Source organism: Anoplopoma fimbria, chromosome 18, assembly GCF_027596085.1.
Source record: "Anoplopoma fimbria isolate UVic2021 breed Golden Eagle Sablefish chromosome 18, Afim_UVic_2022, whole genome shotgun sequence".
Classification (NCBI taxonomy): Eukaryota; Metazoa; Chordata; class Actinopteri; order Perciformes; family Anoplopomatidae; genus Anoplopoma; species Anoplopoma fimbria.
This window is the reverse complement of record NC_072466.1, coordinates 4,317,552-4,336,477: the sequence shown is the minus strand read 5'-3', so window position 1 is coordinate 4,336,477 and position 18,926 is coordinate 4,317,552. Positions and strand designations below refer to the sequence as shown.

At 44.0% G+C, this 18,926-nt stretch overlaps 1 protein-coding gene across 1 annotated transcript in view; it reads left to right on the top strand.

The window, feature by feature from the left end:
- Nucleotides 1-18,926, top strand: part of LOC129107554 (kelch-like protein 29) — a 142,001-nt gene that overhangs the window by 20,418 nt on the left and 102,657 nt on the right. The window contains exons 2-3 of the mRNA XM_054619056.1: nucleotides 14,478-14,625; nucleotides 17,814-18,347. Coding sequence (XP_054475031.1) covers nucleotides 14,478-14,625; nucleotides 17,814-18,347 — 682 coding nt within the window. The remainder of the gene's footprint in view (nucleotides 1-14,477; nucleotides 14,626-17,813; nucleotides 18,348-18,926) is intronic.

Here is an 18,926-nt window from a genome sequence, read left to right as displayed (position 1 = left end):
ATATCTCCATTATGAGGCTTGGTCTCTATGGAAAACACAACCTATTTATGGTCCTTTCTCTCTTTGCTTAAGATTAATTCAAATATAATGCAACCTCTCCTCTGTTATGTTATTCACGGGTTACAGTTTGTGGGGCATTCTGGAGCATATTTAGCTACATCGTGGTTTAGTGCAAGGGTTCTCAACCTTTTGTGTCTGAATGCCTACTTTTGATTGTCAAAGAAAAATCATTCAAAGGAATGAGGAAAAAATACACACATGACAAAAGAGAAGAAAAAAATCTGCTTGGCTATAAATATGTGTTGCCCATAGAAATGCAACAGGAGGAGAACGGACATTAAACTGTTTTCAAAGTACAAAAGAAAATGACGATTTTTGTTATGGTGACAACACACGTCAGTGCCGTAAAAGCTCACGGGAACAGAGTGGACAACATGACGGCAACAGATTGCTAGCTAGGTAGCTAGGTAGCACAATTGACTAATTTTCAGTGTAGCATTAAGCATGGCCGAATTAGCAAGCAAGCTAACTAGCCAGCAAGCCGATAGTTAGCTTGCACTAGCAATGTGCTTTTCTAAGAGTGTGTAGATGAAGCATTTAGTTGTTAAATTTCCCTAATAAACACTGACTCTGTGCTCTGTTAACATTACTACTCCATGGAGCTTTATATTATACCCAAGTTAACGGTCGCAATGACAACGGTCCACATAAAACTGGCAGTTATTTTAATGGAAATGTCGGTTCTACTCCTATTCTCCTACTATATTTCTACCGTTATTCCACTGTCAGCTGTAATGACCAAAATAAATACTCTGCTTACCCTCCCCCATCACTGCCCTCCATTATGAATCCACATTGGATGTATTCAGGATCATATTTCCTCCGCACATGCTTTTACTATCACAGGGTTGTCTCCCACATCACTTGTTCGTTTCATACAAGAATCAAATTTGTGTCACTGCATTTAAAGGAGTTCAATATCGCAGAACTATCAGAGGAAAAACACTTTTACCCGATGATGCGTGCAACTGGAGTGGTGATATTCTTTGTGGCGACATTCTTTTATGTGAACTCTAGAGCACATTTAGATATATAGTTAACTAACTTTGTGTATTACCAACATATTTTATTATTCACTTAATCTAACTGGCAGCACTGTCGTGGTCAACTAGATGGCGGTCTGAGGCCCGCCATTGGGCCGTGAGAATAGCTGATTTAGGGTTGTTAAATGTAAAGTAAATGGCAAAAAAAATCCCTCCATTTCATCAGTTGTTTTAAGTGTATTCACTCCTTTTGGTTCATTACTTCCAAACAGTGATATCGCTTTTGACAACTGAATCGAGTGCTGGAAAGGTCACTGAAATGCTAATGCCAAAGTATATTTCAAGTCAGCTCTTCACAGAGAATACATTGCAAAAAGGGAAATGTTAAATCGCCACATCCAGACTTATTAGCACTATTAGCCGTCTCCGTGTCGACCCCACCATGTCACAGCTTGTTACGACTCTGCTGTACCTCACTCAATGTACAACGAGATAGTTTGAATTAAAGCGTATCAGAGTGTGAAACCAGCACTTGGCTACTCATCTATGGATCAATTTAGATAAAGGACTATGCTTGGCGTCTACACATATCGATGTGTGGACGGCCTCCTTGATGTGGTCATAACCACCAAAGCGTGTGCTCTTATCATATACAGATGTAAAAGCACGCACAGTGGAATACGTGACAGGAAATCAATGCTCTCTGATAGGGACTGAAACCCGACAGCTCAATAAGCTACAGAGGGAAGATGTTCCTTCTTATTCGTCCTCGTCCTCCTCTTCCTGCCATAACTGTATCCCATTTCTACGAGGGGATTTAACAGCTCAACCCCTTCAGACACTTTCAGATTACAAGCTCCTGTCAACAAGTGCACAGGGACCCGGTGTGCAGGGATGTGTAAGGGACGTAGGAATCCGTAAAAGAGCACATTTGCTCCTGCAGACAACAGAGGTGTCTTTAAAGTCCGCGTCCAGTGCCATCCTTACCCCACTCTGATACAGTAAAGGGGCTGTGCACACTCCTGGTCAAGAGGGCGGACCTTTGTATAGAAACTTTTCCAAAAAACTGACTGCAAATCCCTGCTGCAAAAGAACCAATATTTGCAGATGTTGCAGTTCGTCAAATTATTTTTCGTATTTTGCAAGTCACAAAGCAAGGGATCTCTTTCTGTTTCTGTGTTTGTATGTCCTTCGCCCTTCTCAAGAACCATTCATCCAATCTACTTCACACTTACACGGATATATAGCTGGGGACCAAAGGACGCGCTGTAAATGAAAACACTCAGGAGCCATTTAATCATGCACAAAACACTGCAAAGGTTAAAGTATAAAGATTGTAATACAAATGGAGAAACAGATCTTATTATCAAGAAAATCTAGTAAATACCTTTACATAGAATAACATATATTACAATTGGCTCATAGCCTGAAAGCAAAAACATTTTCATCCAATCCTAATCTTCCAAGTGAACAAATGGTCTTTCCACGCTAACTTTCGCAGTTTCAAAGTTGGTGTGATGTGGACACTTTTAATATACAAGCAAATAGCGGTCTGTGCAACAGCGGAGGTGGGGCTTCAGGGCTCTGCACACTGAGTCGTGTTGCCTGCAAGGCCGCGGTTCATTGACTGCAGTTCACTTTTGCAGCTGGACGCTAGACGTACCACCGTTACAATTAAACTCTTCTTCACTTCCCTGGAGTCAACGAGCGATGAGCTGTTCTCGAACGCTGCAAGCTGCTTTTCCGGAGGCTTAGCAGATATGGGAGAAGTTTGCCTTCAGGGCTCCCTTCCAGAGAGAGGGTTTATTTTAAACCCAAACCATGATCTTTTTACTAAACCTAACCAAGTAGGTTTGTTGCCTGATATTTCTTTCAGATTGAAAAGCAAACTCCCCCATGTGCATTAATGTGCAAGCAATCGTCTGGTTCCGAACTGGCACTGCACTAGTTTGTAAAATTTTTGGGAAGTGCTTGTTTTGAACATAACTAGAGCAAATGAAGACATCCAGAATATTTGTATCCAAGGAACATATAAACAACTAATGGTCTCAGTTTTTGCATTTCATTGATCAGTGGGTGTGTGATGTGTCTTTTAACATAAGTGAGTAAGAGACAGAGAGAAAGAGAGGGAAAAACATCAGCCCCGCTTCCATGCACATTGGTATTCTAGTTTTATATTTGGCTGCACGGACAGTTTTTAGTAACATGACTCATCCATGTAAGTGATTAATCATCTTACTCATGAATATTAATGTGCTCTTGTCTGTGTCCATGAAGCAGAAACGCTTTTTCATCTCTCACATTATCACATAACAAACAAGTAAAACGAATAACAAAATTAAATCATTTTATAAATGCCAAAGGAACACAGTATTGGCCCACAAAATGCATTTCAAGATTTTGTTTTTATTTTTGGCGTTTTACTGAAGTCCTAGTTTTCACAAATCCGCTGTGTGCATGTACCAGCTACAAAGATCCAAAGCAAATCTTTGTAAGTCTGCCCATTTTCACAGGCACTGTGTCTGATCAACTAGATGCCGAACTGGTATTCTCACAAGTTTGGAGGTAAAATGCTGAAGAACAAACGGATGCCAACTAGCAAGAGGAATTTATTTTTTGACACATTTACTGTTTGTTCGATTCTCTGAAATACTGATGTTGCAACTTCAGTATATGAGTCTGCCGAAGAGGGCTGGACACGTTTAAAACCCAACAAAGGAAGTAGAGAATGTTTGTGAACATTGACAGGCACACTGCATCGATTTTACCTCCTAAAATATGAAAATACAGATCAGACGGAGCTTTTCTAGTATTAATAAAAAAAAGTAAAGCCTTTAAAAACATTGACATTCTGTGTGCTGATTTAAAGCTGGTATAAATTGTTTCATTTAATCCTTACAATAGAGATAATAGTCTAGAATCAATGGTTATTACTTACTTTTTAATGGAAGATATTTAGTTTCATCAATAATATTCACTTTTTTAACTAGATGTTGATTTGATTTGGAACATTTTCTTTTTTTTCCACCAAATTGTGTGCCGTTAAGAAGCAGAACAAGCATGGAGACATCAACCGATCTTCAAAAGGATCCTAATTAAACAATTGTAGCTTTTGACACAGGACTTCAACCTTGAAATTCCTTGTGCCATCTCTATAGAACAGCATTAGCATTTGAAGTACCCAAAACATTCGAAATCCAAATCAAGAGAGGCTCATTCACCCTCAGTTGAAAAGCGTCTCCAAACAGACAAAAAAAACCTTTTTTTCGCATAATAAATCCTCCCATAATTCAAGCGAAGGTCTGTTTATCCACCTGCCGCAGAGTAGTTCATGGCTATTTCTCAGTTTCTTTAGGAGTCTCGGGTCTCTAATGATCCCAGCATGTCTCTCCAGTGTATGTCTTACCCCAAGCGGTGCGCTGTGTGGACTCCCCCCCCCCTGTGCCAGCAGGAGCACAGAGCCTCACTGACCACTTCATCTTACGGGATAAACCAGTCTTTCAGTCTCCTCTCCCGTGCCCTGGGGGAGCAGAGCTGGAGCTCCGAGACTGGAACCTCAAAGGTTGGAGCACAGCCACAGGTTACACATGTGGCTGCCTGTGCACTGCTTTAATATGGACTTGTCTTTTTGGCTCATAAAGTCTCTCGGCTAGAAAGTCCATAACGCCGCTTGAGTCATGTAATTTACATAAAATAGATGGAGTATGAACACAATTTTTGGTTTTCTTGTAAAGGCTCAAATGTCAGCTATTCCTGTTACACAGCCCATGCTCTGTAGTGAGTAAAAAAAAAAGCTGCAAAAATAAGAGATAGTAAGAGGCTCGTGGGCACACTGCGGTAATTATATACCTTAGTGGAGTCGTGAGGGCTTTTGGTCTGACAGCGCTGTAATGCAGAGTCTGCTGTACCTCACTTAATCACGCTATTTTTAGGGACCCGAATGAAAGGTGATAGGCACTCTGTAGCCAACTGGCGTATTCATTTCAGTGGCCAGAGTTCATCTGAGTGGAGCTGTTTGGTCATTGTGCTCTCATAATGTTGCAGCAATGCGTCATTAATTAGGCACATTTGCTGCAAATGCTGGCCAGTGCCTCCTTTTTTTTTCAGTCTAATTACTCACACTTGTAGTCTTGATAAGAGACTTTGCCTTCCAGGTGCTGAGGTGATGTAACGCTGTAAAACACTTCGGTGTGTGCTCTTCTGCAGCTCTAATCCTATGGATGTGAATGAGAAGTTAAACAGAATACAGCCATGTTTACTTTAATGCCATCTGGTTTTGAAAATGAGCGATTTCAGAGCTCATATTTGGGCATTTTGTCAGACCAGCATGGATGTTGGCCAGAAATCTGCCTGTTCTATACTTACGGTCCCTATTGACCAAAGGCTGCTTTTTTGTCTGCCAGATCTCACAGTGCCCAGCAAAAGTCAATAGGAGGCTCCATGGGGTAGTAGCATCCATCTAACTGCCTGTCTGCTCTGTTTTATAATGTGGGTAAGTAAGTTATCAGTTTAGATCAGCAAGAGTCCAGCTCTTGATCATAGAAGTTATTATCGGATCATTTCACAGTATATGCACCAAGTAAAGCTTTCCAAACATGTAGTTGTTCTAGTTGGACATGTGGGCTACTGACCTGAACCTCTAAAGAATAGTGAAGTGATCACATAGATTATATATAAGAAGTGGACGTAGTCACCATTTGTGGACTATACAGTTTGAAGCCTTGAGTTCTACATTTGGCTGTCGCCATCTTGTTTTTTTGCAACCAGAAGTGACACAACAAGAGGGTGGAGCTAAGTACAATCGAACGCTGAAGTAGACATTAAAATAGTAAAAGTTCTAAGACAAATATGCCGGCCGACTCCCAGACCAGACAAAAGCCGTGGTAGCAACCTGTCAATCACAAGGTAGCCAAGCCCTAAAGAATACTCTGCTTTATGGTCTATTTTTCTCTAAATGGACCATAATTCACTACATGAACTACATGATTTTTTGAAGAAGACTTGAAACTAGCGATTTACTGAGGGAATAAATCATGTACGTCTTTACAATCTGACATCTTTTTGCAGCAGGAGAAGTTGCAAATATTAGAAAGATTGCCACTTTAAGGCACTTCCACATTGGCTTCACCTTTCAGACCCTCCCACATACCTTTGATAGTTACTGTTTCAGAAAAACAAGTACAAATGGGGTGCAAGTAATGCGTGGAGGTGCGAGGTTATTGTCAGGTGAACAAATGGACAAATACAAACCAACTTCCAAACTTTAGAATTTGTCTGCTAGCAGCAGCCAACATGTCCTTGGCGTTACAACGGGAAAAGATTCATTCAAAACTATTTAGCCTCCACAATAATGACTTCATCATGCCTATTGTATAAATGTTGTGTTTACACATGATTAATTGGTCCAGTAGAGACAGCAACAGTAACAAAACATGCTATTGTGTGTTGAATGTTGAAGCTCTGTATGTCAGAGAGCCATGGAAGTGTGTGTGGACACGGAATTAATGAAATTCTTTTGTTCAGACAATGTGCCAGTATGGAACTTAAACCGCTCTATAAGGCTGCAGTAAGCATCCGCTGCATCTCCCTCTCATTTCCAGCCCTGCCATATGGTCATCTGGTGTTTTTGGCCTTTCTGCCAGAACATCCCAGTATTTGGCTTCCAGATTGAATGCATTGTAAAATGCAGTTAAATACTCCCCACACTGCACTCTTGGCAAAGTAGACATTGTTTCCCTTCAAACTGCAATATCAATATAAATTCAATTTATTTTTTTAGTGCTAAATGGCTGTTTGCCCAGTTAACGCTCATTTATTACAGCCACACTGCTCACACACGCGCACACACCCAAGGCCACACATAGCAGTCATTTTGCCTTAAATTCCGACCACAGGCAGGCGCTACACAGTTGTCTCTTGGTCTCCGAGGCTGCTGCTGTGACAGGCAGTTGATATTTTGTTCCCCAAACACTCACCACATATCAGGCAGGGTCATGGCCTGCTGGAGCCCTATGTCTCTCACTGTCCCTGCCAGTGCCAAGGGAGGGCAATAGGCTTTTCTGACACGCTCCTCTGGGAGGTGTTACCATGACACAAGGATGTCTCCACACCGGCACTGGTTCTCCGCTCTAAGAGGCCTCACCACCGCCACCGCTCGGTCCCACGGATGAAGCATCGTCACGGAGCCACTAACACTGTCTGCAACGGAGCAGACAACACAAGAACAGGTCGGGTTTGGAGGGCAAGCGCCGCAACCCCCCGGAGCACTCATGGGATATTAGGCGGGGTTTCCAGCCCTGCTTTTCCACTGGAGCTTGTCGGCCTCGCCCCTCCGATCACGCTTCTCCTTTCTGGGAACGTGTGCGTCGAGCCAGGAGCATGCCGAGCTGTCGGAGTGTCTTAGCTGGAGTTTCAGTGGAAGTGAAGTCCGTTCCCCTTCAGTCGTTTGGCCCGGGGGCTTGAAATTATAGAGTCTGTATCAGTAGCCCCTTTTCTCTGTGTGTAGATGCCCACCAGCCGCTCGTGTTGTGTGTTTTCATTATGTTTGTCTGTTGCACTGCCGGGGGTCAGTGTTAAGGGTTGGCGCCCCGGAAGGATCTGTTTTGTTTGTGTTTTCAATTTTTAGTGCACAAACTGCCAGTCATGGACAGTCAACCTGCAGTAATGGCGGACATTTTTCTTTCTATAAAGTGATATTGCCTCGATGCAGATGGTGAATACAGATACGACATGTTTTCAAATTGCCCTATTTCAGGTGTTCCGAGTGGTGGCAAGCATTATTCCGTAGACTCGTGGAAAATAAAATAATCAACGTGAAGCAACCTTTTCTTAAATTCTCTCTGGTAAATAAAGAGATTTTGAGTCTTATATTTTAGCTGTCAGCCAATTTTCTTTCAACTTGATATGACCTTTTACTTTATTCTGAGTTCTATTATGGATAGATAATAGTGAAAAAACACAAGGTTATGGACTGATTATGTTATGCAAGTATTGGCCCCAAAATCATTTTGAATTGCATGGAAGTGATTTTTTTCAAATGAGTCACCAGCCTGGTTCAGCAGAGTAGTATTTGATAAGAGCTGTGCTCCAGATTTGTATCTATCCAGTCATTTCTCCGACTGTTTAAGAGTGTCAGTTACGATACGAGCTCCTCCAATTCACAGTGCGGTCTTGAAACGCCACACAAGATTTGCTTTATAATGTGACATTTTAATGCCGTCCACAATGCCGTGGTTTTGTCTAATCTCTGTATCAGTTCTCATTTTGAAGTGAAACACAATGGAGGCGTTGGAGTAAAAAGAAATATTACCTCGCTTCCTCTCTCTCTCTCTCTCTCCAGCATGCAGCCATCATACTGAGTATACGCACCTTCCCCGTCTATGGCACCACGCTGTTCCGCATGTTGGAGCACCAGTACGTTCTAAGATGGCTGCCGAAAATGGCGCAGTAGTCTCTTTGTTTACTCCTGAGATGCTCTGCTATGTACCGGTCTAATAGATTGGACACGGCCGCCCCGTGGTCCGGGCTCCAGCGTTCAGCACCATTATGGCGGAAACCCAGAACAAATCCACTTCACATTTAGGTGTCAGCGCGTTGTCATGGAAAAGAGATACCTCTATACAGTAAGTGAATAATGTTCGAAAAGAAAATGAGTTGTGCGCCTTTTGTGCACCTCTTAGCACCGCTGGTCAGTCTCGGACCACACTCGGTTGGCACTCTATGGACGGAGCAGAAGGAGGTTTTTTTTTTCTCCTCTCCATTTTAGAAAAACTGAAAATGATCTGTCAAAAGCAATGATACGAGGCTATGTGATGGATGGGTTTGTCTTACTCTGCCTCTCAATCTTTCACTCCTTCGCAGCCATTTTTTTTTCTCTCTTTTTCTCTGAGGAAAGCCATTATTTCCATCAGCCTCCACGTTTCAGCCAAATTCGCTGCATCTGTCCACGCCTGGCCAAAGGGGAGAAAAAGCCATTCTGTCGGAGTTGAATTTCATTTCCTCTCCTGCACATACCGCTTTCTTTTTTTATGATTTGTTCGTTGGTGTAGGATTACAATATGATATTATTTTACCGAGCGCACACGACTCGGCAGAGACAGCTGTTATTGAAATTTTGATTATAATTACATTTGTGTACATGCATCCCACCCCCCCAGGAGATTGCAGGCTGACTCTGTAGGTGAACATTCTCTGCTGCATTTAAATGAAACCATAATGGCAGCTCCACACTGGACCACCAGAAATCCAGGAACATTGCTGCTCCGTCCATTTGGAATAGATTAACGGATAAACCTATCAGGAAAACAACTGTGCATTAACGGGCCTGATTACCACGCCGGCGAAAAGTGAACCTCCTCCTCGCCTGCGGTCTGTTTTTTTTATTTTTTATTCCTCTTGTGCGTAAAGAGCTTTGCCACCGCAGGAACACTGAACCCTTAAAAAGGTAGAACACAATCAGCCGGTGTGGCACTGACCTGCGACCTGCTATCTCATTGTGTCTGGCAGTCTGAGCTAATGACATTTCACAAGATTAGCTTTTTTCACTGTGGTATTGTTAGCGTCCTTCTCTGTCCCCCTTTTCTCCCTCCACCCTCCTCTCTTGCTACCTTTCTCCCGTTTTTCTCAAAAACTGCTACACCTCTTCTTTTTCGCCCAGACCTGTTATTAAATCTCATAGCAGTTAGCTGATTTGATCAGTGTGCGCTGAAACATTGTTTACCCCAGTGGGACCTCGGTGTTATAGACATACTCATCCCCACCCTCACTCTCTCTCTCTTTCTCTCTCCCTCTCTCTTGCTTTTTTTTCTCCCCGAGTCGAGCAACAAAGTAATTTCTCTGGGGGATTGGACCGCTATATGTTCAGGCGATACCGGCCCATACCACAAGCACAAAAAGGTACAGAGAGCGGGAGCTTATGCACAAAGTCCATGGCGGTAGTTCTTTCTTTTGGAGCCTGGTGTCCTACTCGACGTTATTATGGGATGGAATCGGTGCAATAACTCACCCACACAAGGGCTGCCTCGATACGGAACACAAAGCCATGAGCAAACGTTTCCTGTTTATCTGGATGTGGATGTCGTGGATGACTCAAAACAATCAAAGCCCAGAGCCCAGAGGGATCACAACAAGGCCCCTCCTACATGTGTACCCACAGCAGATGGTGGCCAGTGGCGGGATGTTCTGGTCGGCACATTTATGCTGCCTACTACTGCGAGATGGCAGCACACATAATGCCAGATGTCAGCGTTCACCGTGTCCGAGGAAAAATAGCTGACGAGCAAGCCCAGAATCAGACTGCTGTCTCCGCTGTCCGGATGGAAGAGGACAAGTGTATATTTAGGCCTGATGCATCTTGATTTTATCTTCCTCTCTTCAATACACTGATTCTGACATGTCTGCAACAGTCAGATGTTTGAGCACCTTCTGGTTTTGCTGTGCGTGCATGTGCGTGCTCATGTGTTCCTGCAGGATTGTGCAGGAGGAGCAGATGGAAGGCTGCTTCAGACACGGAAAAGGGCTTAACAAGGCGACTAGGAAGAAAGCTGAGGGCCATATTTTATTTTTTCCAGGTTTGAATTACAGCACAATATTGGGAAAAAATCCCCACAATTCACCTTAATTCCGAGCAAAACTCGCTTGTACACTTTTGCATAGCAAAAAGCGCCATGTTGTAAATATAAAATGCAGGTTAAGTCCACCTGATAGAAACTGACCTTATGTTTTGCACTAGGACTGAAAAGATTGATCAATCAATTATTGATCCATAAAAAATGAATCTGCTTTGATTATTTATTAATCATTCAGTTGTTTTTCTTTGCCCTCTATCTTTGGTTTTGCTTCTATCAGGCACATTTAAAGGGAGAGTTGACTCTAATTTCAAATATACCGATTCTTTTCTAGTACCTGTTTATATTGTTTGTCAGTCTCGATTGTTTTGGTTTGAGTTGCCTAGTTTTGGAGATATCAGCTGTTCTCTCCGATGTAATGGGACTATATGTCACTCGGCTTATTGTTCTAAAAGTGCAAAAAATAAAAAATTCAACTCAACAGCAATGCCTCTTTCCAGAAATCATGACCTGGTTACTTAATAAGCTACGGACCTTTCTGTGAGCAGATTCATGTTGGAACTATTTTCAAGTGTATTGTTTTGAGGACAAATATGTATTTCAGATTTCTGGGTGAAATGTTGCTTTAACTACTTTTAGTCATCTATCAAATGACTATTCCATTGAATTATAAAGTATTTGACAGGGTAATGCATAACAAAGTTGACGGTGTGCATCGTTTGTGGACATAATACTCAGCTGCTTTCACCTGTGCATGCTGTTGTATATGAAGATTCATGAGTAAAGGTATGCATGCATGCTAAAGCGACATTGCACCTTTGTTGTTGTGTTTCTGCGTGCAAATACCACATTCCACACTTGCAGTATGTGGTCCATATGCACGGATGCTTTGGAGAAAAAAAAAAGAAAAAAACTTTCCCCAGCCAGCTTGACAACAAACACAGAATGGCTTGGCACGACTCAAAAATTATTTATCTGGCTCCCCTCCTCCTCTCCAGCATGGGTTTTTTGTCGAGTCAGAGGAAACCATCTGCTGCCCGGTGATAATGGGCGGCCAGGGAGGAGGGGACTGGAAATACGGAGAGCAAATACAATAGAGAGAAAATGACAGGCACTGTCCCAGAACCTCCGGTAGCTTCCTGCCTACCTGCAGCAAGTCTGCCATCTTAATAAACATCCCGTCTGATATCTCCTGGCTTCTGTCTGTGTGTGTGTGTGTGTGTGTGTGTGTGTGTGTGTGCGCGACCTGCTGTGTGTATGCCTTTCACACTTGTTCCCAGTGTGTCTGTGTGTGCGTATTTTCCCATCTAACCTTGATCATTTTCAAGTCAGGATTGTTCCTGAGCCTAGCTGATATGCTGTCATTGTGATGGTGCTGACTAAGAACCTTTTTTTTTTTTTTTTTTTTTCACTTTTTTCCTGGTGCACTAAAACTGTGACAGATGAATTGGCTTTCAGCAGAATAGATTTTTTTTCTCCATGTTTTTCTTTCTCTGTTTTGGGTAAATGGGTGGGAGTATTAATGAGAGAATATTATGAGGCAGGTGCAGGGCTGAGGGAAAGTAAGAGTCAATGCTGCGAGTTAATGAGGAGTTGCCCGTATATATAGGGGAAGGTAAAGCATGGCTGGAGAGGAATACAGTAAAGCACGCACGCACACACACACAGTCAAGGCTGGAAACTCTCATTAAAACAAATAGTGGGCTGCAGAAAACAACTCCTCACCTTGAAAATGGTCCGAATTTTCCCTCCCCGAGTCTCCAGGGCTCGCAGATGGAATTGAGCGCTTAGGGCATTCTCTGAGTAAACCATTTCAGTTTTCTCTTGTCTGAAGTCGACAGGTTGAGCTGGACAAAAAGACCTGACAGCCCGTCTCCCCCCTTAAACCCAGCTTCATTCTCTCACTCCATCGCTCTGTTTTCCTACTTTGCCTTGAGATGTTTGCCTTCGCTGTTATTTCTTTTTTTTTTCTTTCACTTTTGCCCCCAGCACTTACAAACTGTCAGATAACTTTCAGTATGAATTTATCAACGAAGTGACACTCATTGAACTCTTCTGCTCTCGAAGGTGTTTAATACGGAGCAGATGTTGTGCTGCGTCAATACCATGTAATGTCTTTAAAGTGTATGCTTTTCCACTTTTCCCCTCTCCTTTAGTGTGTTAGATATATTTTTGTACATGTAAAAGGTCCGTAGAGTGTAAAACCTGAAGTCCACGCCTAAAAGGAGTTACCCTCCCCCTCAGAAGCTCCTGAGCTCCTGAAACGGCTCCATTGAATTCTCTCCTTCACTTCTGTAACTTTATGAGATCACAATGTTACGGAAGTGACGTAAAACTCCTTCCAGCTAGTTTGGCCTTCAAAGAACAAAAGAGAGAGATGGAGCTGAAGCTCTGGAGGAAGAGTTTTTTGAAATGTGAAATGTTGACCAATCACAACAGAGCGGGCTAGCTGACCAATCAGAGCAGACTTTGCTTTCTGGAGGGAGGAGCAAGCGCTACAACGGAGCGTTTCAGAGAGAGGGTGAGAAGAGGTGCTGCAGGACAGCCAGGATGAGAAAAACAAGGAGGATTATGAGCATTAACGCATGTAAACATTAACTGTAACTGGAGATGAAAATATGCACCCGGAAAATAACATATTAGGGCCTGTTTAATAACATAATAGGGCCTGTTTAAGTGTTAAAGGCCCCCCCTAAAAGCTGCGATAAATCCATCAAAAAGTAGATGTGAGTGAGTTCTCCTGAAATGGGGTCGATCTGATATGTAAAGCTGCACATTAATTCACTGTGAAGTGAATTGTTTGGATTGCACTTTTTTCGTCGTGGTCCGTCGGCCGTTGTCAACACAGCTGTTGGAATGCACGATGGAGCGCTTGATAAAGTGGACGGCGGGTTCAGAGAGGATAATGGAATTGAGGGATGGAGGGATCAGCCAGGGGGGACACACAGGAGGGGCTCTGGTGACCAGGTCTTTTCTATTAACTCAGGGGTCCGGCTGGGGCCAGCAGGGGAATCAGGCCCTCCCTGCCTGGTTGTTAGACCGAGCATCCAAGCTGCAGACAGGGAGAGGCCAATATTGCTCAGGGGTCCAGTGGTGATTGACCCGGTGTTTTCATCAGCCTGGGCTTGCCTGATAACATTTCTTATCCCCCCTCCCCCCCACTAGAGAAAAATATTAAAGCTTTGGGTGCAAAGAAAGGCTTAGGGAACTCTTGGTTCGGTTTGGAGAAGTTGCATTGGATTTACCCCCACGCACACATTGTCACCTAGCTTTTCATTTTCTTTTTTGAAATTACATTTTGCTTTACTCCCATCCCTGCAAATATATTTCCTTCCTATTTACTCTATTTGTCGTATTTGTGTTCGGAATTCTATTATCTCACTTGACTGAACACAATGTTTAATTCATTGCAAAAAATTAAGATATACAAAGTCTCAGGGGCAAGGATCTGAATTTGAATGTAGCTCGCACTAGAAAGTTAATTGTTAGGGTTGTTAGTGTATATGAAAAGAAAAAAGCTGGTCTTTTCTGCAAAGACTCTTGAGGCCGCGAACGAGATATTTTATACCCTTGATGCCATTATATATAGGCTGTAATCAGCACTCACTCACTGCTAATTATATGCAATGCTCCATCATCGAGGCTCACTTCAAGACCTTAAAAAAATGTGATTTGTGGCACTTTTCAGTTAATCTACAAAGTGAAATATTATGTTTAAACCATACCTATTGACAAAATAGATATCAGAGCCATTTGGAAACAAGTATGGGGTCCAAAGATCGGTCGACGCCGAGTGGTTTGGCTTTAATCCTCGCACTTTTCTTTGGGTTGTTTTTTCTCATATGACTTTTCTGTTTCTATCCTTCAGGTTTCCGGTCTGTCTCCCGGAGACAACCAGACGCCGGGACTGCTGCTGGCTCCAGGAGTGAGGTGGGGACAGACGCCCATCAACCAGCTCACACCCTGGGATACAGACGAGCCCCCCGCCAAGCAGCATCGAGACAGCGAGCCCAGCGGTAATGACTCACACACACAGCATTTACATACGCACTGACAGACACATGGGCTGCTGCCACCTGATGTAGATTTTTTTTCCTCAACGGTCCGCCTTCACACAGCAGATGTATGCATGCACACGGACGGCTACACCCCAGACAGGCCCTGGCCATCCTCACTAGCATCCAATGCCTCCTCAACACGCATACTTTACATCCACAATCATGCATAATTAACATCCACAAACACCATCTTTACATAAACCAGCTCATTTATGCATATAATTATAGAAATGTCAGTGTGATAACAAGAAGTAAAGTAAGTATGAATCCATGTAGCACCTTCACAGCCTTCCATCTTCACTCTGCTCTCGTTTTATTGTCCTCGTTAATGTTTTTGTGTCACCAACTGAAGCTGATTTCAGTCTAAAATAACCCGATGTGGCGAAGTCCTCCAAATGATCTCCACCAGGTCTAATTTAGACGCCGACCTTATTCTATTCGTGCCCTTTTACAATGTGCACAGCACAACAGAAGCAGAGCAGCGGCGTGCACAGACCCGACATTAAGGAGTTAAGCCATTGTTGAATTTTTTTTTACTCTTATTGTAATGAACTCACCCAGAATGGCTCTGCCCTACAGCAGTTAATTTCCTTCCATTGCTCTGCTGGCCTCTGCCTCCTGCTCATCACAAATGTGTCTCATTTAAGAATAATACTGGCACAGAGCTTGTTCCAGTGGAAATTCCAGCTCAGCAAACACAGATTGTAGACAGCTGCTACTCTGCAAAGCATCACGCTAAAAACATGTTTCAGGCCGTGCCACTGCCTGTTCAACTCAACCCCCCTCTAATTGTAATTCGCATATCTTCCGTATAGATTGCTTCGTGGATTAATTATTCATTGGTTTGATCAGTTGCCCAAGAGGGAAGTTTCTGTAGCAGAAACCGCCGGTGGTACGCTGGCGATGGGAGGATGCCGTGGTGATAGGAGAGTATGGAGCCCCCCCTGCTGTGTGACCGCAGCCTCCTGCTGTGCATCGAGGGCCTGGATGAATTGGCCATGAAGTTCTGGAGATTATTGTGTTGAAGTGAATGAACCCCCCCCCCCCCACCCCCACCCCACATCCATCCATCCAACCACAGCAGCTCCCACACCCACACCACAGCTTGGAGTAGAGTGTGAGGAGAGTGAGATGTCACAAACCCCCGGCTCACTGTCGCATATGACACTCAAATCCGAGCATAGTGTTGCATATTGATTTTGAGCGCGTGCGCCATTTCAAACTGTGACTGGCGTTTGCGACGGAGCCAGTTTTTCCTCTCCACACTTCACTGAGCTGTGTTGCCAGAGAGTTTCTCTGCCAACTGTGGCAGAATTAATCGACGCTTTCTTTCAACGGGAAAACTTCACGGTCGTGTCTGTTCAAGAAAGTTTGTCTTTGAAAGAGAAGTTTTGTGTCAACTTAAGTTTCTTTGTAGGGAAAAATAGTTCTTGTTTCCACGCCACGAGTTTTTAAAAGCGAGCCCTACCTATTATGTTGAAAAGGGATATTGAAGACAACCATACATCAATATATAACATTTTCTAATAATCTAGCTGCTTCATATTGCTAGACTTTGCAACAAAGGCATGCTGTATGAATGTAGGTTAATGTTGGGTCATGATAATTAAACTTTCAAAAAATTTAAATTTGACTAATTTGTTCTACATTTTCCTGCTAAAAGATGGAAGAAAAATATTGAAGGACAAGAACATATAGAGGAGAGACAAAAATTTTATATTGTATGTCATCACTGTATTAAAAACGTTATAGAATGTGGAATTATTATGCAAACCCATTTGATAGGAATCCTTCATAAATGGTCTACAAAATAAGGGAAATTGAATATGGTTTCATATTCAATGACCTGTGAATTATGAAAGGAACTGGCCTCTGGAGTCCTCTATTCCTACACTCACCCTCATCTTCACCCACCACTGTCTGTCTTTATCTCTCATCTCCCTCTCCATCCTTCTCAGCCCGGACTATTCTATCAGCGGGGCCCGGTATGATGAATAACGTGGACTTTTTTCGTAGCTTTTTGCATGCTGTGATTTAGCCTTTGGCCCCTTTTTGGCAGAGTGGTGGGCTATTTTTGGAGAGCTTGGACCATGGCAGGAGGAGCTAGAGATGAGGGAGTAGGAGCCAGTGTGTGAGGGAGGGAGGGAGGCAGCGTTCAGAGCCAATATGGCTGCGTCTTCCCAGCACACCCTCAGCATCTAACGCCTCAGGGTAGAGAAATGATTGGCTCCGAGTGTCTGGGTGAACACAGACTCCTGCACGGATAATGCTGTGTTCGCTGAGCATGTATGCGTCCGCATTCAGAGGAAAAAGCATTGTAGCAGAGTCCCTTAATCTTCTTGTGATGTGATGATAATCTTGGGTGCAGCGCTTCAGACAACTTTTTTTTTTCCCGTTTGATATTAAGTCCAAAACAAACTTGGACTGAAGCAGAGCAGCACGCTGTCAAGTTGTGGTAGTGGAGACGAGCCGACTCAAGCCGGAGACTGTCTTCTCATGCTGTTTTCTGGCTCTATTTGATCTTAAAATACCAGACTTAAAATCAATCTGCCCTTATTTTGGGCTCTTTGACTGAAAGCTATATATGCTGTTGATTTAAACAGGCCCTATTATGCTATTTTCTGGGTGCATATTTTTGTCTCCAGTTACAGTTACAACATGTTTACATGCGTTAATGCTCATAATCCTCCTTGTTATTCTCATCCTGGATGTCCTGCAGCACCTCTTCTCACCCTCTCTCCGAAACGCTCCGTTGTAGCGCTTGCTCCTCCCCCCAGAAAGCAAAATCTGCTCTGATTGGTCAACGTTTCACATTTCAAAAAACTCTTCCTCCAGAGCTTCAGCTCCATCTCTCTCTTTTGTTGTTTGAGGGCCAAACTAGCCGGAAGGAGTTTTACGTCACTTCTGTAACATTGTGACCTCATAAAGTTACAGAAGTGAAGGAGAGAATTCAATGGAGCCGTTTCAGGAGCTCAGGAGCTTCTGAGGGGGAGGGTAACTCCTTTTAGGCGTGGACTTCAGGTTTTACACTCTACGGACCTTTTACATGTACAAAAATATATATAACACACTAAAGAAGAGGGAAAAAGTGGAAAAGCATAAAAGGGCCACTTTAATGTTTCCTTTGTCCGTGTGTTTGTCTGTAGGTCCTACATGGGCTGCTCCGGTAGCGGCGGTGAGCCAGCCCAGCCTGCTGCCCCACACCTACGCCCTCCCCCAGCCGCCCTCTTTTAGCCACAGCGTGACCGCGCAGTCGCCCATCATAGGAGTAACCCCGTCCATCCAGTCACCCATGCCCCCGCAGCACCCGCTCATGACGGCCCACTTCCAGCTGACGCCGCAGTCGACCCAGCAGCCGCCCTCCATGGTGCTGAGCATGCCAAGCCAGCCCCCGTATGCCTCCTCCCAGCCGTCCGCCCAGGCCAACCACGTCGTTCATCCAAACCCTCACAGCGTGATGGGCAACGGCCACTTAACCTCTCACCCGGGCCTCATCCAGCAGCACCCCGCCTTGCCTCTGACCAACGGACAGGCAGCAGCGGCGGCGGCGGCAGCAGCAGCTGTGGCAGCACACGCCCACCCGACAGCCGGAGACAATCAGGACGGTCCTAACGGGCTGCAAATGCTGCGGACAGTCGGGATGGGGAAGTACGAGTTCAGTGACCCGGGACATCCGAAAGGTAAGCACAGAAAGCCTCGGCCGATGCACTCCGCACAGTTTTTTTCAGAATCTCTCTCTCTTCCAGATATGGAACCTGTCACGACTATCTTTGAAAGGCTAAATCAAAGCAGATCTGTTCGGCTGGAAACCTGAGTTTAGAAGTGAATCCAAGCCAGGGAGGTGTTAGGTATTAAATCAATACTCTCAGCTCTCTATTCCTTGTGACCTCCCCCTTTATGCGAGGCCCTGCTGGAATGAAACTCACCGGCCTCTGCCCTCTGTTTGTATACCCGAGCAGTTTCAGATGCCAACAGTCATAAACAAGGCGGCGAACACTCAAGCAAAAAAGGGGGAGGTTGTTGAAATACAACTCACAAACGGAGCCAATTCGCTCCAAAGCTGCTCCAAGGTCGCAGAGAACCGAGGTGCACCTTAAGCAGCAGCGAGATGGCCGCTTCTGAAAAAGAAAACTATAACCCTGTCCACAGTGGATTCTTTGGAGAGAACATGTTGTACTGATCTCAAACTACTCTACAGCACCAGCGTCTGTGCTGTTGTGCACTGAAATTGGCTGAAAGTGTGTCAGGTTTATCCCTCC